The sequence below is a fragment of the Pteronotus mesoamericanus genome, unplaced genomic scaffold (assembly GCF_021234165.1).
Source record: "Pteronotus mesoamericanus isolate MK-2021 breed Mesoamerican mustached bat unplaced genomic scaffold, CSHL_Meso_final scaffold_54, whole genome shotgun sequence".
NCBI lineage: Eukaryota > Metazoa > Chordata > Mammalia > Chiroptera > Mormoopidae > Pteronotus > Pteronotus mesoamericanus.
The window spans coordinates 56,207,090-56,231,577 of NW_026555321.1; the positions used below are offsets into that span (position 1 = coordinate 56,207,090).

The following is a 24,488-nucleotide window of genomic DNA, read 5'->3' on the forward strand; positions in this document are numbered from 1 at the left end:
GAAAGGCAGGAAAGTGGGAAATACATTTAAGCCCAAGCAGGCAGAATTATTGTTGGCTCTGATGAGACTGTCCTCAGCAGGGGTCACCAGGCCATCTGGAAGCACCCACCTCCTCAGTCAATGGGGAATTAAAGAAAGAGAACTGAACTCGATAGAAGTGGGACAACGAAGTTCCCATCCCAGAGACACGGCATGGCTGGCTGTTTCCACTGGCTGTTTCCACTGGCTGTTTTGGGACACTTACCTCTTAGCCTCAGCCTCCCCACTAATAAACAGGCATAATTATTCCCCCACTCTATCAAGATCTCTGATATGCTGAATGACCTCAAAGTACAAAAAGATACATGGTCTTTATGCAAAGCATGATTCTTTCACGTCCTCCAAACATAAATGGGGAAGAAACAGACATGATTAGGGATGCAGTTTTTTAGTGCTAACATAAAATTCAAGGATTAACTTACAACCACAGAATAAAAAGACAGTGGGACAAAATCAAGTCTTCAAATGACTTTAAGATGGGCACCTAGGCTAGCTGTTAAGTACTAAGGACTATTCACAGATATTAAGGATACTCAAGGGCTGAAATCCCAAAATGTCTATTGGTATAGACATGTTGTCCTACACATGGGTGTTAGCTGTGCTATAAATACTTGAAATAATCAATCTAGAAATAGCAGCACACAGTTCGCTGATATAAAACATGACTGAAAAAGTAAAAAGATGTTGCAGTAGAAGTAGGCGAACGATGGCAGATGAGCTGATTATTATGATGATTGGACCCTTGCTAGTGCCTTCTATTTCTTATACCACTTAATTCTCACAACTTCGTGATACAACTGGTGTCACAATTACTCCCATCCTAAAGATATATAAGCAGGTACAGAGAACTTAAGCAACTTGCCCGAGGTTGTCTGTAGCAGATAGGGGACATAAACCCAGGCAGTGTAACCAGAGCCCACATCCATGCCAAGCAACTGATGGAGGTGAGGGGTGGAACCCAACAACACTTAAGTAAAAGTCTATGAAATCTAAGGGCTAAATGCCAAGTCCTGCTAAAAACTTTATGCAACTTCAATTAGCCCTCAGTCAACTGGAGGAAGTAGGCACTGTTATAATCTCAGTTTTACAAATGAGGAAACTGAGGAGACAGAGACCTCTGAGATATGACAGAACTGCCTGTCCACTCAGATCAGTGTTTTATTATCACCTCTGCTCCTGAAGGAGCCCTTTCTCCTTATCACTCCCTTGTGAAATTTTAATACCACAGAGAGACTGTATATGTGTTTATGTACTGTAGGTATATTTGTGCTTTATACATAAAAGATTTTTTTGCTCACCAAGCATCCATTTTTGCCCCCATTGAGAATGTACAGCCTACAGCTTAATGGATCCTTATAAGAACAATTTGTTGTGACTCAGGAACATGGTTCATTTATTAATTTCTCACTCGTTCATCCAACCCTGATATATTTACTGAGTAATAGGAACCAGACAAAATAAGTATTCTCAGATCCCATTTATATGAGATTCAATAGAAAAACAAAATGAATATATGGTGACAGGAATATGAATAGTGGTTGCTTCTGGGAGAACTGACTGAAAAGAGGCACAAAGGAGCTTTCTGGCACGATGGAAACTTTTGTATCTTGATCTGGGTGATGGATACATGTCTGTATACCTTCGCCAAAACTTATCAAACTGTGCACTTATGAAATTTCCATTAACTAAATATAAACTATATGCCAATGTAGTTTTTAAGAAAGCATTTCCTAGCATGTACCAGCCTGGGTACTCTAAAGTGGTCCCTGAAGCCCCTAAGTTGCTGCAGGTGCCAAAGCTCAGTCAGTTGCTTTGTGTCATCATGCAGCAGGGGGGACCCAAATGACCCCTTCATCTGACTGCACCCAGGTGGGCCAGTCTGCCTTGGAATCCAAGGCACAGCTCCGACAATCCAATGCCATAATGGAAAGAAGAGTCTAATTAGTCCCTCAAAAATCTATGGGATCTAAGATCTTTCATGTGAGAACAGGCTTTAAGTTGGAGCGCTCTGAGGTTTAAATAGCTGCTTCACCACAGGAGAGAAGCAAGGGAAAGCAGCTCATAACTGTCTCTGGTTATTGCAGCAGCACTGATGTTTCGCTCTCCACATGCGTATGTCATTTTCCCAACTAGATCACAAATAGCCTATGGTTGAGACTGTGTCTTTACCTACTGCCCTTCCTGGGACCGCATAAGTACAAATACCACATTTTCTGCCAGATATTGGGAAAACTCTGAAAAAGGCTCTCTTCTGCATGTGAGAGACTGCCTAAGAGTTGCAATCTAGGTGCCAATCTAGTAGAATTCCTATGACGTAAAAGGAATTAGGGGCACAACAGGAAAACTATTTAAATATGACCTTCTAAAAAATTCAGGACTTGGTCAAAGCAATTATGAAATAGACTTAAAAGCCTTGTTCTCTCTATAATAGTGTATTAAACTAGAAAAGGGGGAAAAATTGTAGAATTTGCTTTTGAATAAAACAGAAATGTGATCAAATAAACCAGTTTTTTAAAGAAGTGCTCATCCTAAGAGTTGGAGACAGAAAGAACTAATAAAATTATGCTTATAATTGTTGAGTATCTACAATGTATCACGCATTCAGCTAAGTGTGGTATAAACATTATATTATTTAATCCTCATAACAACAACAAAGTAGGTGCTATCAGTATGCTAATTTTACAGAAATTAAAAAGGTTGAGACTTGACCAATTGAGGACAATGGAATTTGAACATGAAGTAGGAAAGTGGTCTTAGGCCTTCCACTTCCATGCTCAGCGCTCCCCTGTTCCTCTAATGTGATGCTCCAGGTGCTGCCAGTGCCCCTTACAGATGGGAAATAAGAGCTCAGACAGGGAGCTGGTGTCAGAATGGGGACACAGTGTCTGTCTGTCTTTCAAATACAGCACAGCCTGCTGTTCATGAGGGTCTGTGAAAGGTTTAGGTAGTAGATAAATTTTAGCAGTTCACCAAGAAATGAGCAGGCCCCATGGGGGCGTGTCAGCAGTCCTCTGGGGTTGTCGTAGTCAAGGGCAGCTGCACCAAAATGGACTGGAGACCTGTCACCAGAGCAGAAACCTGGATGGGGACTTCCACCACAGTGGCAGTTTTCAAGGTAGTTGATTAAATGTGCCCCTCTTTGGGTCTTACCTGTACTGTTTGTACCGTGTAGATCTTCTTTAGATTTGATGCACACTCAGCTGCAGTGGCACCAGGGAGGGATCTAAGCAAACATAGCAAAAAGACAAAGAAACAATAAGACAGTCAATGTTCATGAATGAGTCCATAGTAGAGTCTGTAGGTGTTCATGCAAGTCAGGTCTACAATCACAGAACTGGACATTTCTGTGACCTGGTTAGAATTTAAAATGTGAAAGTCCTACTTTGTGAAGTCATGGGTTTGCTTCTCCTGAAAAATAAATGTATGTATTCTGTGGGAAGTTAGTAGGAAAAAACGGAAATGTATGTAAGAAAGGTATTAGAAAACTTAAAAATCATATTTTTAAAAAATACTAAAATAACCCTGTAATAACCAAGTCTTTGACTAGGACTTTGGATAAGAAAGTGTGTTGACTGCACAGATAACAATGAAAATGCCAGGTCCTTACCTGGTTACGTGTTTGAAAAATGCATTAGCTCCCAAGTGTTTAAACATTCACAAACTTGAGAAACAGAGTGACTTTTGCCAACTTTTAGAAAACATGATTACTAAAAGTCAACTTCAGTTTCACTAAATTTGCATGTGTTACTAAAACACTTGCCTTTAGAAAATACTTTGAGTTATTTTCCCTGGCTGATTTAATTAGCTCTGCTGAACTTTGGGGTCAGAATACATAAATCTTTAGTTTGCCTATGTTCCACTAGATGGCAACATACTACAGGTTTATTCACCAAAAACCCTATGCACTATGACTAGCTTTACTCAGCACTGGGTTCCTGGGACGAGGGTAGTAGAATGACAAGGTCTTCTCAATCTTTAGAAAACTCTCGGTTATGGACATTTTCTTTCTCCCTATACTGAATTAGCAGTTTTTGCTAAAAAATGTTGCTGTCCAGCTACATCAAACTTAAGGTGAAAATCCACCATTCAATGTTTTAAAAGCGCCATGTCTTTCTGTCAGTGAGAAATAGGAGGCTTACTAAGAGAATGTACTGTCATGGCAGATCCATTAAGATCTGGAATCTATAAAAGGGATGCTCTTTACCCATTTCTGACCCTCAGAGACACAGTCTTCAGGCAACTTCAAGATGCTGAACTCCCTGGATAGGCATTACGGATGCTGGACAAGTGCACAAGCTCACATAGCTCAGTGGTAGAGGGGATGGCAAAGCAAAGGGCCATGCCCAGGTATTTGGAGCCTGGGTATTTGGAGAGGGGAAGGGGGAACATTAGGTACAAGTGGCAGGGCTCTACAGATGACATTCCTCCAAGTATGAGCCAATAAATGTTACCTGGGTGTCAAGCCTTAATACCAGAAATACATTTCTGAAATCAGCTCCTTAGCCTGGAGGTTATTAAGTAAGCACAATTATGGACTAGTTTGAGGGCAAACAAGGGACCGCTGCTGAGCAGGTAAAGTCTGATAAACCTACCTGAAGCACTGGGTTTACAACTCACTTCTAGCTGTTTATAAATAAGCTGGACATTGTTTTTTGTTTTTGTTTTTTAAAGCAAATCCACAGTACTGACCCTGATTGCATTTTGTTGCCAGACTTGAAGCCTCAAGTAACTATGCTGAAGAGTGTGGTGAAGAGGGAGATACTTATTCAGTACCTTGCTATGACAGTGCCTGCCTGTGATTCATCCACCAGTTTATCTGGACTGCCTGACCATGGGGGTGCTAAAGTACTGCCTTGGATAAATATTGACCAGCTGTTTAATGCAGGCTTTTATCTATTTTTGGCTAAAATTATGAAAACATTGGGGGGGAAGTAGAAACTTCTTAAAAACCTTAAACTTTTTCTGAAGAGGTATTCACATGAAAAACCTATTGCTTTTATAGGAAAACCTACAGGTATTTATTCTGGTACTGACTTTTCTTCCTTTGTAAAGTCTAGCTGACCTCTCAAATGAGCATGCCCAGTGTAGATACCCCAGCTCATTCAAAGCGCATAGAATGGATATATACAGGGCATCCCCTACAGAGGAGTGCTAGGGGCCAAAGGGAGTGCATACACTTTGTTGTTTTGTTTTTTTTCATTTTAAAACTGTATACTTCAATTTTTAACTAGTTTTTAAAGTTACACTTCAATTTATGATGATTTAGAACAAAAACAATTTGAATGTTCCCCTCATACAGCATTTTATCAACTGAAGCAAATCCAATGTGAGATCACCACCATTCCAACCTGGAAGGAAGATCACTGATATACTTGTTAAACGCCTCTGGTCTTTCCCTCATACTCTAGTGGAGATTATGAAATAAAGTCATTTAGGTCCCCTCAGTTTTACTTTTTTAAAATTATTTTTTAGTTTTCAATCACAGTTGACATAAATTATTATATTAGTTTCAGGTGTATACCCCAGTGATTAGGCATTACATAACTTACAAGTGATCATCTCAATAAATCTTGCACACATCTGACACCATACATAGTGATTAGATTATTAAACAGGTTCCCTATACTGTAACCTACATCTTTGTGAATATTCTGTAAGAAGAAATTTGTACTTCTTAATCCACTCACTTTTTTTCAATCATCTCTCCAACCCTTCTCCCATTTGGCAACTGTCAAAATGTTCTTTGTATCTGAGTCTGTTTCTGTCCTGCTTGTTTTGTTTTTTAGATTCAACTGTTGATAGATATGTATTTGTTGCCATTTTATTTTTCATATTTTTTCTTTTTTTCCTTTTCTTCTTTAAGTAAGACCCTTTAACATTTTATAAAATACTGGTTTTGTGATGATGAACTCCTTTAGCTTTTTCTTGTCTGGAAAGCTCTTTATCTGTCCGCCCTTCCATTCTACATGATAGCTTTGCTGGGTAATCTTGAGTGTTAAGTCCTTGCTTTTCATCACTTTGAGTATTTCTTGACAATCCTTTCTGGCCTGCAAAGTTCCTATTGAGAAATCAGCTGACAGTGTTATAGGCGCTCCCTTGTAGGACACTAACTGTTTTTCCCTGGCTGCTTTTAAGATTCTCGCTTTATCTTTAACCTTTGGCATTTTAATTATGATGTGTCTTAGGGTGGGCCTCTTTGAGTTCATCTTGTTTGGGACTCTGTGCTTCCTGGACTTTCATGATTATTTCCTTCACCAGGTTAGAAACGTTTTCCATCACCATTTCTTCACACAGGTTTTCAATACCTTGCTTTCTCTCTCTTCTTCTGGTATCCCTATGACATGGATGTTGATATGCTTGAAATTGGCCCAGAGACTCCTTACACTACCCTCATTTTTTTTTTGGATTCTTTCTTCTTTTTGCTGTTCTGATTAGGTGCTTTTTGCTTCCTTATATTCCCAATCACTAATCTTAGTCTCGGCTTCATCTACTCTATTGTTGATTCCATGTAAATTAATCTTCATTTCAGTTAGTGTATCTGTCATTTCTGACTGGTCCTATTTTATGCTGTTGAGGACCTCACTAAGTTCCTTGGGCATCCTTATAACCAGTGTTTTGAACTCTGCACCTAGTAGATTGCTTGTCTCCATTCTATTTAGTTCCTTTTCTGGAGTTTTGTTCTGTTCTTTAATTTGGGACATTTGTGTCCTCATTTTGGTAACCTCCCTGTGTTTGTTTTTGTGTTTTGGATACAACTGCTACATCTCCTGAGCTTGGAAGAGTGGCCTAATATAGTAGGTGTTCTGTTGGGTCCAGTGGCATAGTCTCCCCATTCACCTGAGCTGGGCACTAAAGGCACACCCCTCTGGTGGGCCGTCTACATCTTTCTCTTGTAGTCAAGCCTTGATTGCTATTGGCATGTCAATGGGAGGGATTTACCCCTAGGCTTATCAGCTGCAAGGACTGATTGTGACCACTGACCTCTGACTACCATGGAAGATCAGCTGTGCTGGGGCCCACACTATAGAGCAGGACATAATTCAGGGACATACTCTGATGCCTGCTAAGTCTGCGCCTTAAGTGTGTTGCCTGTCGAGGTGGTTGGGTGGTGGTGCTTCATTATGGTTTGAAGCTGCCCACTGTGGGTGGGTGCTGGTTCTGGGACATCCCGGGAGATGAGAGCGAAGGTCAGCCACCACTGTGTTCTGCCCAGGGCCACCCACCATGGGCTACAAAGTGATCTGCAGATAGCTGCGACTAGTGCTAGGCTTGGAGGTATCCAGGAGAGGCCACACTATGAATAGGGCGAGCTACCACTAGTGCCAACTTTGTGTGTTCTCGTCCAGACCAGTTTTTGCTGAGTCTCATTTCTAATGCTAGATTGTGTCCATATAACTTTCTTAGAATAGTGTTTGCAATGGAGGAAGATAGGAAAGGTCCTCACTAAAACCAACAGAATCATGTCAGCAATAGCTCTATTCTGGTTAACATCTTACGATGCTGATGTATTGGTGTTTGAAAGGAAACATGTCAGGTTCTATGTAAACTGGTTTTTCTAATTTCTTACTGGAGGAAGTTGGATTCTGTGATCTGGGGCCACTTAGCCAGAGTAGAGGGCACTGCAAAGCCAGATGCTGCCTGTTTGAGACATTTTAATAAAGCCTGAAGCATGAGCAAAGACAGGTCCTTTCTACAGAAAAGCTACTGGAAACAGCTTGGGTGGGCCTAAAAGGTGGTGGGGTGGGGACTCAAGAATCATCATGGCAGGGCAGAGAGTGTGAGCTAGGTTGATGGAACTCAGGTATGGTGTCTGTCTACTGGTTCTGTGGGGGGAGGATTCAGCAAAGGAACAATAGCCTCTGTCAGTACTTCTATCTGGGAGAAAGCTGCACCTCCAGCTCTCACCCCTACACCAGAAAATCAACTCATCCCCATATGTCCCTGGTACCTTTCAAAAAGCTGCCCCAGTGCTGGAACTCAGAGGGAATGAGACTGAGTAAGTCCATGTATGGGCCCTTTAAGAGGAATACCTTGGACTCCAGAAGTCTTCCGTTTCCCACAACTTCAATGCCTACTGGTGTTTACAGCCAAAAGTTATGGGGACTTCTCTTCCTGCCACTGGAACCTTGGGCTGGGAGGCCTAGTGAAGGGCTGGGACCCCTCACTCCTCAAGGTGGACCTCTCCAGACAAGACATTAAACAGTGTTTGAAAGGAAGTATGTCAGGTTCTATGGGAACTGATTTTTCTAATCTCTTGCTAGAGGCTGAAAGCTGTGATCTGAAAGGCTCCTTTCAGGTGTTGCAGTTTCATGGATATCCAGATTTCAAAGTAACAAAACAGAGTTGTCAGAACTTCTCATGGTAGTAAATATTTGGCTTGGCCAGAGCAAAGCATGGCATTATTCTGTGAGCCAAGCCTGATTCTCACTGTCACTGAAAAATGCCAATATGATTACCTCTCATGTCTGAACTTCAGACATCTTCAACAAGCAAAACTAGGCTGTATCCACAAAATCAATTTTAACATAGGCAAACAAGCTGAGATTTTTAAATAGTCTGCCTTGTAAGCAGACCAGTGTGTGCTGGACTTGTTGGTTCAACGCTGATCCAGAAACTGTATTGTCTCCTCTTCCTGTTTCTTAAAGCAGCAGTGAAGGCTGCTAATGGCAAAGCTTTATTCCTGGTGGCAACAGCCCACACCTCCTCTTCCCTGTTATGCTAACAGATAGTTGTAGCAACTGGAGGGTAAATGTCAGTAGTGGTTTTCTAAGAAAGAAACATTTTTACTGGTATCGCACATACAGTATCTTTTATTTTTTAAATGTCTTCTTACTTCATGCACGTTACAAACCTAAACCTCCCAAGAGAACCCTACCTGAGCCCTCTCTCTCTGCAAGCCAAGGATGCTCATTTGTGGAGGCTGTGGTCCCCAGGAAACATTTGGCAATGTCCAGAGACATTTTTTGGTTGACACCACCTAAAAGCTTACTGGAGATGCAGAGTCTCCAGGTATCTCTTGATGCAGGCTGAATCCAAGGTAATTAATATATACATTAAAATTTGAGGTGTGTTGGCCTATGTCATCTAAATCATGTCATCATAAGAAATGATGACATCACCCTAGCTGGGTGGCTCAGTCGGTTGGAGCATCGTCCCATACACCAAAAGGTTATAGGCTTGATTTCCAGTTGAGGCACATAGCTAGGCTGCAGGTTTATTCCCTGGTCACGGTGCATACAGGAGGCAACCAATCCATGTCTCTCTCTCTCACATTGATTTTTATGTCTCTCTAATAAACATAACCTTGAGTGAGGATTTCAAAAAAAAAGAAGAAGAAGAAATGCTAACATCTCAGGAAGTAAAAGCTAGTGAAATATTGATAGCATCCAAAAACAAACATGTGAACATCGCTATTATAACACAGGCATTTTTCATCACTCAGAACTTACTGAGACAGTGTTATCATTAGAATGAAAGACAATTCTATAAAGGCACTTAAATATAGGTTTTAGGCAGGGTTCTCCTCTTTCCCTGCAAATTTTGAAGCAGGAAGTCCTTGGCTTAATTATCTCTGATGACACTGGCCCTCGGTGTCCTCCTTTGTAGAATTAAGAGGTAGACCTAAATTACCTCTCATGCCCTGTCCAGCAACTGTATTTCAGATATGAAATATGGGAGAATTGTGTCCCATTCATTGTCCACATTCAAAGGGATGCAGTATTCAGTGGTGTTAGAAAGTCTAGAGCTTGGGGCCACACAGTACTTAATTCAAATCCTGTTTCTGTTCAATGTTAGCTGTATGATGTCAATTAGTGACTTCTCTGAGGCTTAATGTTCTCATTTGTAAAATGCTGCTGATACATCCCACTTCACTATGGTGAGGATTTTGTGGGTAATTATGTACAGCACCCAGTCTAGTGTCTACCTAGCACACTGAAGAAAATGGTAGTTACTATTAATAGGTTAAAGTGGAAAAGGATGTTTAAAACTTCATATAAGGTACAGTATATCCAGCTAATGGAGACACATGTCCAGTGCACATGCAGAAAAAATGGTGATGAAAATATGAATGATGACAATACTCCACCTAATCTGAGAGATCATCTTATCTCAGTGACAAGAACTACTTTAAGGAGGAAAACTATAAAGCCAGGAATGTGTCTCCTAAAGGCCAATCTTGTTGAATTTACTAACATCAGGCTCAGTGGTCAGAGTGAAAATCTGCTCAGGCTCAGTTACATGATGAATGACATCCCTTATAGATCATCCATTGCTTTAAATCACTTTTAGACAGATTTCATTTCAATCACTTTTAGATAGATTTGTGGTTTGTGGTTTACTGCAGCTTGCTGTTTGAGAAAGAATCGCATATAAAAATGATTCAAGGCCTATTATTAACATTTAATAATGCACCCACTGAAACTACATAATCTATGCTTTACTTTTGCATTTTTATTATATTTTGATTTCTCCCGCTTCCATCTGTTGTCACTCCTAGCCTATAAGCTCCTTGACAGCAGCAGCTGGGACTCTTTTGATCTTGATATGTAATTAATTCTTCAGTACATGGACTTTGTGTGAAAGAGAGGTGTAACAGAGGTATTCCGTATTAGAGTTGACAACAGAACTAAGCAAGGCCAGGCTTCAACCTGTCATCATAGCAGATCACTAAAGTCTTGCCAGTTGTCTTAGGTTTGGAAATAAGGAAATGGCAACTCTAATATTAAAAGGAGAAAATATATTTTTGGAACAGTTAATACTAGGTAAGAACTAGTAATTCTTCTGAGTGAGGATGTTTAGGGACCACAGGCCTATCTGCCAAAACCAACCACTGACCCATGGACAGGCTGTGAGCCCCTAATCAGGGCTTTTCCCTGCCTGATCAACCCACAGACCCTTAACCCATACATGAAATAAAATTCTGGGTTTTTAAGAGAATGTGTAGATTCAGAAATGCAAAACTGGGGAGGGGGAAGAATAGGAATAGCTGAGATGCTACACACCCTCTACCTGTCAGCTATGGCCTTCTGTGTAGCCCCTTGCCCTCACCTAGTCTCCATGGACCATTCTATGAAGAAAGATAATATGAGGATCCTCTTTGTCAAGACTTGCCCCACTTGCACAAATCAGATGTGTTACTATAGAGCACACAATTGGAATGCATTTGAAAGCATCACACTCTGAAAGGTGGGTCCCTCTAGAATTCAGTACCTTGCTGAACTCGTCATTGGTGCTCTTGAAACATACAGCATGTGAAAGAACCCTCCTGGGAGGCCCAGGTCCAATGTTGTTATCATCTTTGCATTCTCAGCACCCAGAACAGTGACTAGCAAGTAATATGCTCAATTAACCTCATTAATAAACAGAGCAGTAATTCTCAAGGTTTGAGGACTAAGGCATTTGTTAAAAATGCACATTCTACCCCAGAGGCCCCACTGAGTAAAGCTGAGCAGGGTCAGGATCCTGAATTTTAATAAGCACAGTCAGGTGATTAGGAGGTAAGTGGTGAGGGTAAGTGGTGAGGGACTGAGCCACCTGGCCATTGTTTCTAAACCCTGATGGGGTGGGGTTTGTGGGAGATGTCCATCATGACCCACCTCTATGACTAAAAACACAAGAACACAGTTCTGGCCAGGTGGCTCAGTTAGTTGGAGTGTCGTCCCTTACACCAAAAAGTTGTGAGTTCGATCCCTGGTCCTGGCGTGTACAGGAGACAACCGATCTGTTTCTCTCTCACATCTATGTTTCTCTGTCTCTCTCAAGTCAATAAACACATCCTCAAGTAAAGATTAAAAAACAAAACAAGAACACAAATATTCACTAAGCACTGACTACATGCACTGGAATATGCATTCCTGGGAGCCGAACAAGAGGCAGTTAGAGCCTCATGATCAAGAAGGGACAGAAGAGGAAGCAATGATCCTTAAGTACTGGCCTACTAAAAATGCTACAGTGGGTTTAATCCTTCCTGAGCCACGGGCTACTGAAAGACAATTATAAATGTAGCATCTTAGTGAGGCCTGGAAGGGTACAGGACAACTTTGCAGGTAGACAAAGGGGAGAGGGCATTCCAAGCAGAAGGAGCACTGTGAGACCAATCTCAGAGGCTGGCAAGTCCATGGTTTATCCAGGAACAGGGCCAGTAGTCTGCTGTTACCAGAGAGAAAGCACAGACTAAGTGGTACTTTTGAGCTGAGGGAAGGTAGGTGATGAGGCTAAAAAGGAAGTGCATTTCATATTAAACACAGCAGTATAAAACTTTGTACCATAATTTGGAAGTCTACAGTTTTCACTTTTTTAAAGCGAGGGAATGCTTTTTTCAAATTCAAATGGCCCACTTCTAAAAACACAAACAACAAAATCCATCAGAGATGCTCTGGTAAAAAAGTAGGTGTGGAGATCCAGAATCCCACCTGTCTGGTACATACAATCCCACAGCAGAAGCAACCTTAGGTGGTGAGAGACAAAGAGTCAAAACCCGATGCTGTGGCAGAGAAGGGCAGGGGGTTTGGGAATGATAAGATATGGTGTTTAGGAGGCTCCCCCTGCCAATCCAGGTCGGGGTGGGGGTGTGTGTGGGGGGGCACTTGGAGAAGGGAAAAGCTAGGATAAGGTAAACTAGTGAGAATCTGGGCCCAGAGAGAACTGGGCCTCTAGAGGGAGAGACGTGGAGAGGAGGGGACAGATGAGGCTTGGAGCAAGTTTTCCAACCATGAGTCAACAACTGGAAGTACTACAGAACTGGATGAAGGAGGGTACTTGAGAGAGAAGAGGATTCAAGGGATAATATGAATTCCAACTTTGAAACATTTGTAGTATGGTGGTATTGTTACACAGCACATGGTAGGTAGTATGTGTCGAGAGCTCAGGAGAGAGTTCAGGGCTAGAGATGCAGACATGGAAATGATAATCAGAGTAGTATGAACCACCATAGGAGAAGGGAAAGTCATTGTAGGTAGAATTTAATAACGCCCTAAATATTTAGTGTGGGCCAACTTGTTCTAGGCTCTGATCTGAGAGCTGTGGACAGAGCAGTAAGGAAAGAACCCTGTGAAGTTTATATTCTAGTGAGAGAAGACAGGCAAATGGATCTAATCCTGTAAAGAAAATAAAGCAGGGTCAGGGAATGTGCCTGGATGTGCATGCTAATTTGTATCTATGCTCAAGGATGGCCTCCCTCAGATGACATTTGAGCAGAAACCAGAAAAAGAAAAAAAGCACAGGCACCTAGCAGATGACTGAGCGAACAGTTTTCCAGGCAGAGGGAACTCGGTGGCACAGGACCATGCTTAGGATAATGGATAAAGAACAAGAGGGCCAGTGAACTAGAAGGGTGTGGGGGGAAGGAGAGTGACAGGGAGACAGAGGGGAAAAAGGTGTTCCGGGTGAGGACAGGAAATGCTGCAGAGTCTCATGGGCTGTTATAAGAACTTTGTCTTTTGCTATTGAGTGAAACAGAAAAAAGAAAAGTGACACACTTTAATTTAGGTATTAAAAGGACCACTAGCTACTGTGATGGAAATGGGCTGTAGAGACAAGGGTAGAAGCAAGGAGATGCAGTTAGGATACTCTTGCATTTATCCAGGTGAGAAACATGGTGTGGTTCAACGTCTAAGATGCAGGTAGTGCCAATGAATTGGATTCTGGATACACTTTGATGGTTGAATCAATAGCATTTGTTGATAATGGATGTAGCAGGGGAGGGAGGACAAGAGAGAAGAGAAAGGGGGCAGGTGAGGAGGAGAGTCACAGATAACTCCAAGATTTCTGGGCTAAACAGATGGAAGGAAGGAGTTGTTAACTGCTTTTATCTGAGATGGACAGATGGAAGGAGGCATGTCTGGGAGGGAAGCTGAGGTGGTCTGCCACACACTGAGTTTGGATGTGTATTAGACAATCACAGAGAGATAGGAAGAGGAGCTGAATGCACAGTGTCAAGTTTGGGGAATAAGAGTGCACAGATGGAACTGAAAGCCTTGTGAATGGATGAGATCACTGGTGTGGATGGAGATACAAAGAGGGCTGAGGACTGAGTCCTGCAGATAACAATCAGAAAAAAGCGGGTAACCATGAGATGAAAACAAAGCAGAGACACACAATGAAGAGTAGCCTCCAAGAATCAAGACAGGGTGGCGCTTTAAATATCCAGAAAATGGAAGGAAAACTCTTCATTCTACACTCTCAACTAAAATTACCTCCCAAGTGCTTAAATCCTTAGCCATACAGTCTACTGAAAAAAAAAGGAAAAAAGGTCATATTGGAGTTTACTATTGAAAATGCAAATAACTTCACTGAGGGGGTTCTCCAATTCACTCATGAGGGGAATGAATGAGGTCTTGGCTTGCTCACACTGAGTTCAGATAAGCGCTCCAAGGGTTGTGGGGGGAGGGGGAGGGTTGTGTGTGTAGGAGAGGGATGTTGGGAAGGGAGGGCTTTGTAATTTAGAAGCATAAAATACCAGTGTTAAAAGTTAACATTTATTAAGTTTTTATGTGTCAGTGTTTCACATCAATGGCTCTCATTTAATCCTCAGAGCAGCCCTATGAGATATATCCTAGGATTATCACCCTTTTACAAACAATGGAAATGAGGATTAGGAAGGCTAGATCACTTGTCCATCATCACACAGTGGGATGGATGGTAGGACAGGCTAGGAGATGGATGCTGAAGGGGAGTTTTAAGTAGAAGGAGGCCTTTGGATGGTGTGCACCTCAACACTGATGTCTTTAGGGGCAGGTATCGGCAAAAAACCTCACCACTCTCTCTAGAATCTTGCTTCTCTAGGGGAAAAATTTATAAATGAACCTCTAGAACTCAATGTGTTATACACCCAAGAGGAAGGGGGCAGCCTACATAAATGTAATCGACTCCCGAAGAAGTGGAGAAAGTTCAACTAAAGCTATGGGATAATTAATAAGGAAAATAAATTCATGTCTGCAATGCTGGAACTAATTATAATTTCTAAATTAATAGTAATTTCTATTAAAAATTTGGACACAGTAACAATAATAGTACATTTCACTTGACTTCTGGCTTTCAGAGAACAAAAATGTGTAATTACACAATATGAAAGCTATAGTTGTCTTTACTGAAGTTACCATCTTATCTTAAAAGATACCAAGTATTCTTTTAAAGTTATGTGTTGTTATGTAGTATTAATATCTTAGACTATGCACCATTCTTAAAATGGTACCCCTCTAAGTAGACTAATTTTTGACGTGTTTAGAAAGAAACTCTTTTGATACTGTTCCCACCAGTCAACAGTATTCATAATTTAGACCACAGGTCCAGGTTTAACTCCTTCAAAACAGATACCAGTTAATAACCACAGTTACACCACACCCTTGAAAATAAAGACACGCATGATTTCATTTTGATAGTGTGCCAAAACCATTCTCGTTATGACAGTAAATTCTCCCTTAACATCCATCCCATAATGAAAGTGAAAATATTTTGAAAACAGACTCGCTATATCTCCCCCACCCCCAACTTCTTTTGGGTCCTGGAAAAGACAATGTCTCCAAGTGTCAATTCTTATAGATGGGTGCTAATTCCAAAAGGAAGAAAAGAATGAGCCTATCTTTCTTAAAGAGATGACAATCACTTTTAAAAAGTCTTGAAGGCATTTTATACCCCAGGCCTTTTAAGACCTGCCTCTAAGAAAAGTAAATTTCACAGAAAGCTGTCACGTACATTTCTGCCAAACACTTAAACCATAGTACAGACAGTGCTCGCAAAATTTCCATGAGCTCTTGGGACAGACAACCCTGCGATGTCATGCTGGGCACCCACATGTGACAGATACTAAAAAGGGACTTTGTATTTATAAATTTGTCAAAAATTTCTTGTGCTCCTACAGTGTGTCAGGCACAGTTCTAGGTGTTGGGATATACACAGCTAGTGTCAAAAATAAAGTTCCTACTTTTTGGCCCTTAACAGAAGGGAAGTGTTGAGGGATTGAGAAAGATTCCTGCCGTACCGTTAAGCGTCATAACAAAAACAAGGGCAGAATAGATAATGGTTGGAAGGTGGGGTGCACTGATTTTAAGATGCGGTAGTCAGGGAGGCATTTCTGAGAACATGGCACTTAAGCTGTCCCTTAAGGAAGCTATAATCGTCCCAACTGGACTGACAAGGTGAAGTATTGTTCCCCATTGAATCCCCAGCGCCTAGCAGGTGTGTGGCTCCATGGTAAGTGCTAAGAAAACCAAAGGAAAACCAAAAACAAACAAAACACCAAAAACAACCCTCCCCCCTCGCCCAATGGGTAAGAGCAACTCAAGAAGATACGCACGGCCGCTTCGGTGCCGCACGAGTACAGGAACCACGGTGCTATTCTAGTATCAACACCACACACTCCCAGGAGCGGGTCAACTTTTCCCAGTGCTGTCACTGCCAAGGTCGTGTCTCGAGCTCCCCAAGAGCCCCGGAGGGGTGACTGGCCCTCTGCCTCCTACTCCGACGCTCGCCAGCAGTTCTTCTTTTAAAGGGGAAAAAAGGGGAAGTGCGGCCGAAACTTCTGGGGCTGAGCCTCTTCTCTCCTAGTCGCTCGACTGGGCCCAAACCTGCTTTGCGCGAGGCCCCGCGGCGGCAGACAGGGCCTGGGAGCCCGAGACAAAGCGGTGGCGCAGGCCCGCAGACACACGGTGGGGTCCTCACCTGTCTAGCCAGAAGGTCCAGGACGAGTGCAGCGGAACCCCGCCCGGCTCGGGCCGCAGCGCCGACAGCGGCTGCAGGCCCCTCGGCAGCGCGGGGGCGGGGGCAGCCCGGGGCCCCGCCATTTTTTCCGCCCCGCCTGCCAGGCCGGCGACCGGCGGACCAGTGGACCGCGGGGCAGCAGCGGCTCAGGCAACCCGGTCCAGCCCCCACCCGCCCCCACCCGCCCCCACGCCTACTCCCGCCAGCCCCGCGCCAAGCCCCGCCCACTGCGTCCCGCCCCGTGCTAAGTCTCGCCCTTGTCCCCTCCCCGCTCCGCCCCCAGGCCACGCCCAGGTCCGTGCCCCGCCCCTCCCGCCCCAAGTCCTGGCCACCCAAGCCGGCTGAACAAAAGCTGCCAGGCCAAAGGGCGAAGTGGTACCATCCCGCACAGGCCCAGACCCAAAGGACGGAGGGCAGAGCAGGGGCCTGGGAAGTCTTGGGAGGCTATGGCGATGGGGGAACAGTACCGGTCTAGCGGCTGACTCAGCAGGCAGACAAGTGGTCGGCAGTTGAATGAATGGACGGGCCACTATGGAAAGATGATGGGAGGTGTAACTCCGTGGTTGGTAGGAAAGGAGGAGTGGGTAGGAAAGTTGGCAGATGACTGGAGTAGGAAGGAATGATGAAAGGGCAGATGGAAGCACAGTTGCATGTGACAGATGCAATGCGAACTTCTGGACAAATTGATAAAGAGACTGGAATGCCCAAGAGTGCAGATAGAAAGGGCCAGGCAGACAGAAGCTAGGAACCACTAACTCATGAAAATTTAACGGGTCAGCCTTGCATTCCTCATGGTGACTGCACTTTCCGAACTGAGATGATTTGGAGGGACTAGAGCCCCCAACCCACCCTCTCTTGGGGCCACCATATACCCATAGTCAGGGGCTCAAGCCCAGCCTATAAAGTGTGGTCAACTTCAAAGGAAGATTCCCAAAGTCAGCTGAAGTTCTCCAGGCTTGCCCCAAAGCACCTGCAAGGATAGAGGAGGAAACCAGGCAGTCTTGAACTCAGAGCCCTTTGCTTTCTGCACCTCTGAATAAAGAGGAAGGCCCTACCGCCAAAAGATTCCTCACGGATCCTACTAGCACAGCCCCTCTTACCAGATCTTTGTCGCTCTCTCAAAAGAAAAGGAGAAGCGTGAGGGCATGTGAATACATGTCTCATAACTGGCATAGGCATGGATACTCTCTTTAACCTTGAATTTCTTTGGCTGTAATGGTTCCAGCTCCTCCTAGATTTTCCACCTAGCCTAACACACTCTACTCTTAGCTTGAGCATTCACTGCAACGAACCAGAAGAGCGGAAAATCCAGGTGCACTCAGGGTCATCATCACAGGCATGGTAAATGCCTACTACAAATTCCAGGGTAGGTACCTTCCCTAGAAGGTATTCAAGTCCAGATAAAATGAGAATGAAAACAAGATGACTACTTTTTGATCACTGCTTCAAACATAATTTCTATACAGCATATGATGCTGGAAGCAGTGACATGTATATAATATCTTTTGAACTCTTAAGTACTGGGGGTCCTTTAGGTTAGATGCACTTAAAAAATTTCTCGTTTTATATTTTTGAGAAAAATACAAATATAGCATTGTTTAGGTTGTTCTGAGCACTTTGTATTTAACTCATGTAATCCTCACAACAATGCAATGAGAGAGGGGTACTATTATTGGCCTATTTTATTGGTGAGAAGTGGTGAAGTTAAATTAACCCCCAGGTCACATGCCTAGTAAGTGAGAGAGCCAGGATTTGAACAGAGTCTAGGCTTTTAAATTCCAAGCTCTACTGCCTCTTTAACTAAAAAATCTAACATGTCCACATAGTAAAAATAAGGACATAAATAGTAAGTCTTCCTTCATTCCAAGGCTATCAGTCTTTCTGCCCAGAGAAAACCACTGTTAACAGTTTCCTTCCAGAAAAAAGTAAGTATGCATATAAATGCATGCATCTAAATATATAAACTTTATACCTATCTATATTTTTTATAGCAGAAATAGAAGCATTTTATACCATTGCTGCACATCCTTGTCTTACTTAACATTATATATGTAAAGTTTTTTTCTGTATCAAAACATATAGATCTACTTCATTTTAAGGGCTGCAAAGTAATCCATTCTAAAGAAGTAATATAATTTAATTCATTAGCCCTCAAGATTTCTGTGGTTTGTAGTCATTTCATTTTATAAATAATGCTACCATAAGCAATTTTGTATTTGATATCTTTCCTCATCTGTACAAATTTATTTCAGAGCAAGTTTGGAGAAGCAGAGTTTTTGTCTATGTTTAAAAATTTTGATACATTTTGCCAAATTATTGTGCAAAGTGGTTACATAAATTTATACATTATTAATTTATAAATAGTAGCTGATTCTTAAAATTTATATTTACCAAGTGACATTTATGGTGATCAAATTCTCAGGCATTGGTAGAAAGGGGGGTTTTGCTTTCTAATGATTAAAACTAGCCAAACTGTCAAGTTTAACTTCTTCCTTATGTCCTTTAACAACACCCTAAACAAGAGAGGCTTAATTTAAAAGTTTTATATGCAGTTTCTAAAAGACAATATGTACCACATGATAAATTACTTTCAGAAGTTAGAACAGTCTGACAGTTTTTCTTTACTGAGTAACAGTTATGTATTTCCCTCTCTTTTTTGCTTTGGCTTCCAGGATGGTCAATATTACATTTGATGGTTAATCACAACATCAGTATTAACCAATGAAGGAACATCACTTTTTATATTACTTTATTCCTATTTTATTGTAATGACCTAATTTCACATGTGTATCTTACGCATATGCATCTTATACAACCCCTCAAACCTCTTTTGGAAGTAGGTGATATACAAAAAAAATTTTTTTAAATGACCTTTAGGTCAAGTAATAAGAGGTCAAGAGTAATTTAGGTCAAGGATAAGAGGTCAAGTAATGTCACTAAGGTGAGAGGCAAGGAGAGAACAAGAGCATAACTTTCATTCCTTTACTGTTTGAAATGTGTTATTGCTCTTCAGAATCATCCCCAGAAGATAACAAATTGGGAAAATTCTCCTCATCTTCCCCCTCTGTAACTGGACAGCAGGAATTAGAATTTCAGCAGGAATTAGAATTGATAAGTTTTTGATAAGAAAGGAAATTTGAAGATTATCTAAGCAAACCTATCATTTTACAAATGAGGAAACTGAGGCCCAGACAGATAGGGTGACTTACCTGAGGCCACCACTCTAGGAAATGACAGGACAGGACTAGAGCATGGGTAGCTTGAGATCCAGGCCAACGTGCTTTGAGTAACACGCAACTCAGATGACTTGGGGTGGCAGGAGAGAGGAAGAGAAGGTAACCATACAGCCCCTAGCAACAAAAACAACAAAAAGGCACTCATAAATAATTAAGCAATTAGCTGCAGCAGCTACTACCCTCCCTCCAGCATACAGTCACCAAGGCAACTTGGGCAGGGTGCCTGCTGGTTGCCTGGTAACAGTGTGGTCGGCTCCCCTGACACGCTCCCTAAGCATCAAAGGATTTGAGAGCAAGGAAGAGCCTTAGACAGAGATTACTGTTCTAACACCTTCATTTTTCAAATGGGGAAATGGAGGCCCAGAGAAGCTGAGCAACCTGTGCAATGTCACACAGCTTCTCAGAAATTTCAGTTCCTTTCCAGTGCATTAGGGCTGCCTTGGGGACCCTGCAGATGATGGGGGTTTAGGGGGAAACATCTCTCCACAGTTCCAAAGAGAATAACTAAGTGAGACTCAGCAAGCAAGCAAGAGACAGAGGTCTTGAGATCTCATATGCAATTAACTGATAATCCCATCAGCCCAACTTTCATCATCACCATGGCAACATGGGTGAGGTGGGTGCTGGTTGCCTAGTAACAAGTGGTCCTCTCTCTTCCACTCACATCAGGCTCCTTGGGAGTCACAGGAATGGTAGAATATTGGAGCTGGAAGGGAAGGCAAAGATCCTAAGTCTCTTTCTTTGATCAGTAAAGAAACTGAGGTTTGGTGATACTGTGCAAGGTTACACAGCCATAGAGCTAGCTAATGACAGGGACTCATTGTTGGCCAGCCAGCCTTTCCTGAATCCCCTACCCTCAGTGTCTCTGTCACAGCATTGCAGGAAAGGAAACTTCACTCAAAGTGAAAACATTGAAGGGGAATGGCTGGTGGTCCCCTGGAGGTAGTTCTACCACTTGTATAAACATGGCTATGCCATACAAGGCCTAGCACACAGCACCATGCACAGTTGTTAAATCCAGGGTGTCCAGACTCAAAAAACCTCAGTCAAAGCCAGTTCTGCCCAAATCTGACAAGCTTCTTACCCCTTTGTGCCTCAGTCTGCACATCTGAGGAATGGGTATACTGACAATGACTATCTCTCAATGAGCATAAAGATTAAGTGAGAAAATAGGCATTAAGAGTAAATGAGCATTATGATTAAACAAGAAAAGGGACGCAGCAAGTGAAGTGACTGGTATATATCGGGCTGGCCAAAAAGTCTGTTTAGTTTTTCCTGTAAAATAAAAGACACACTTTTCATTTTTACCAATAACTTTATTGATTTGGATATTTTGAGAATGTCAGCTATTTCCTGCTATTGGCTCCTAGTGGGTAGAGGCCAGGGGTGCTGCTAAACATCTTCCAATGCATAAGACAGACCCATAGCAAAGAATTACTTGGCCAAAGTATCAATAGTATGAAGAAACTTTGCAAACCACTTTTGACATGTTCGATCAGTCACAACACCATATACTGGACAAACCTTTTTTCTTTTTTGCATTTCAGTTGCATTTTTACCTTTGTTGAAATAATAAAGCATAATATGCTGAAAATGTTGTGTATCTTCTTCCACCTTCAATATTAAAATGGCTGCACAAAAATTCACCAATTTTGATAAGTATTTTTAAATGCACACTGATATGACAGCTGTCACAATACTACCTAACAAAATTGTTTTGAATGAAGTTAAAGACAACTAAGCACTATTAGAGCCATCGCACAGAAAAAAAATAAACTCTTTTGGCCAACTTAATAGTATGATACAGTAAATGTTAACTATTCATTTATTCTACATTCAGTAAGTACTTGTTGCATGTCTGCTATGCAAGTTCCTTGTCCTAAGCTCTTGAGATTCATTATTAAGTGATACCGGAAAAGACATCCCTTTCTCAGGGAGCTCACTTTCCAGGGGAATGGCGTGTGTGACTGTGTGTGTGTGGGGCGGGGCGGGGGGGTGTCTGTGTAACTTTTTTAATATTTGTTGAACGAGTGGAGGAACTTATTGGCAATATCCTATGTTTATGTTACTGGGCTCCTTCTGAGAAGTTTCCTGTTTACAGGGTGTAACACTATAAATACGCAGGACTGTCTTGTAAATGGGAACTTCTTTCTTCTTTCTTTTAAAAGCTCAGGAGAAATAAGAAGGTAGTGGCCACTAGATGGCAGACCTCATTCTCCCTAGATGAGGGGCACAGGTGGGAGGCACACCCTGGACACACTTCCAGCAGAAGCAAGTGCTGCAATTGGTCAGCCTTAGGGTGATGGTTTGGAGGAGATGGGGAGACTTGAGAATCCCATAGGACACTGGGGGTAAGGGAGAGGCTGTGTAGCAAGGTTTAAGAGTGATTTCTTTCATGAGACTGAATTCCACTTTAACCAAGATCCTGCCAGGGGTAAGCTGTGTGACTGCAGGAAGTCATTGACCTTTCTGAGCTCCAGATTCCTCATCTGGAACACGGAGAAAATGACAAGAGCTACCTGAAGCTGCTGCTGTGAGGCATGTGTAAGAAAATATGTCTAATGCACCTTGCAAGCTCAACAAATGTTACTTACAGAAAAAGCTCAACCAATGTCACTCATCTAGAATCTAAAAGATCCCTGAAGAGTGCAAGTGGTTCAGAGTGCCAAGTGGAAGGAAAAAGGGTAAAGGGGACAGTATTTGTTAAAAAATGTGCAGTGAGGAGACTAAGGTACTGCCAGTCACCAAACCTGTAAAATGTGACGTTAGGATTCGGTTGTCCACCCTCTACATCCAAACCCACCCGTCCACCAGACTCCTCTTTTCTCTGCACCCCTTGTGCTGGTCTTCCTTCTTTTTCCCAGTGGTTTCACCCAGCTCCAGTCCTCACTTCCTGAGTTCCAGCCAAGCACAACACCCTCCTCACTGGTCTCCCTGCTTCCAGCACTTGCTCCTCCAAGCCGCTGCAGAGAGCAGCCTGAGCAACTGTCCACAAAGAGTTACTTGATCTGATTGCGCCTAAAGTGTTTGCCGGCTTCCTGCTGCTCCGAGGACAAAGGTGGGCTTGGCATCTTTTGGATCCTTTCTGCCTTTCCAGCCACACAGCTGTGCTTTTCCCCCTTCCTCAAAGCAACCTTGAGGCATCTCCACGTGCTAAACAATCCCTCTGCTCTGCATGGCCAGCCTCTTCTCCCACGCAAGCCTCCTTGGAGGCCTACCCCACCCTCCAGCTCCAGAGCAGGTCCCTCCCTGATTGTTTCCTTCACAGCACACATCACAAACTGTACTGATCCACTGCCTGTTCCAGAGGACTGTGCCTCCCTTGTAAACCTCTCTGCCCTGTTGCCTAGCATAGGGCCTGCCACATCGATGGCACACCACCAAAATTTGTTAAGAAGATGAACTGGTTTTACAATAGCTACTGATTGAAAGGAATAGTCTGTGAATTCATCTCCCAATTTCTAGTCTTTCTCCTCTGCCAGTTTTTCCTTTCCATGGATGGCAGATTAATGTCCTAAAATGCACTTTTTCTGTTACTTCATTGCTTAAAAGCCCCAAAATGGCCTACTGTCTCTCATAAGCTGAGTTCTAAAATCTCCAGTCTAGCATTTGAAATCTTCCCCACACATAATCCAACGGTCTAAATGCATTTGCAAGTACAGTTCCTTATATTTGGTTACATATTTATTTACATATACTTGGAAACATATATTAAATATATGCATTTGTAAATACACATATATTTAATACATATATTTAAAATATTATATATATTTTTATATATATATAAAAATATATGTATTTGGATGTGTCCTCTTTCCCATGGTACACCTTCAGCTCGGCAATGACGTGAGCTCCTGAGGGCTGGTCTTTGACCTTCTCCTCCACCACTGTTTCCTCAGTTCCTAGAGCAGCATCTGGTACATGGAGATTCAACTTTATGGAATCAATGGTCCATCTAATCCCCACTCTGTAAATACACTGTGTACTCTCACATTTCCATACTTTTTTTGAGACCACTCTTTTCTTCTCTGCCCATAAAAACTCTCCAACTACCCTTCAAGCACCAGATCACGTTCTATCAGAGATCAGTCACTAAACACAACTCTGAAAGGGGCAGGAGATTTAGAGCTCCTTAGCAATGGCTAAACAAGTGCCTAGACTACTTTCCTTAGGAATCTCTTGCTCTAGCAAAGGGAACACTATAGAATAACCACGCTTTTCCTTGGTTAAGAGGAGATGATTCCAGGATGTGAGGGCAATCTGGCTGCGACATCTATCACCCCACTGATTGCCAGGGTTGATTCGGCTGATGTGGCTGACTAGGCAGGTGTCCCCTTCCTCCCTCACCGATCCGTGCGTGTGTGTCCCTCCCTAAGCTGTGCGCTCGGTCGAAGAGGACGACCTTCCCAACTAGAGGAGAGGACTGGTCTTTGGTCAAGGGTATAAAAGTAGCTGCACTCCCCTGCTAGAACCTCCAAACAAGCTCTCAAGAAGAGATGATTTCAGAGACAT

At 42.6% G+C, this 24,488-nt stretch overlaps 1 protein-coding gene across 1 annotated transcript in view; it reads right to left on the reverse strand.

Moving 5' to 3' along the window:
* Positions 1-16,900, reverse strand: part of EIF4E3 (eukaryotic translation initiation factor 4E family member 3) — a 37,095-nt gene extending 20,195 nt beyond the window's left edge. The window contains exons 1-2 of the mRNA XM_054595842.1: positions 16,699-16,900; positions 3,190-3,262 (exon numbers count right to left, since the gene is read on the reverse strand). Coding sequence (XP_054451817.1) covers positions 3,190-3,262; positions 16,699-16,820 — 195 coding nt within the window. The 5' untranslated portion in view covers positions 16,821-16,900. The remainder of the gene's footprint in view (positions 1-3,189; positions 3,263-16,698) is intronic.
* Between the last annotated feature and the right edge of the window lie 7,588 nt (positions 16,901-24,488).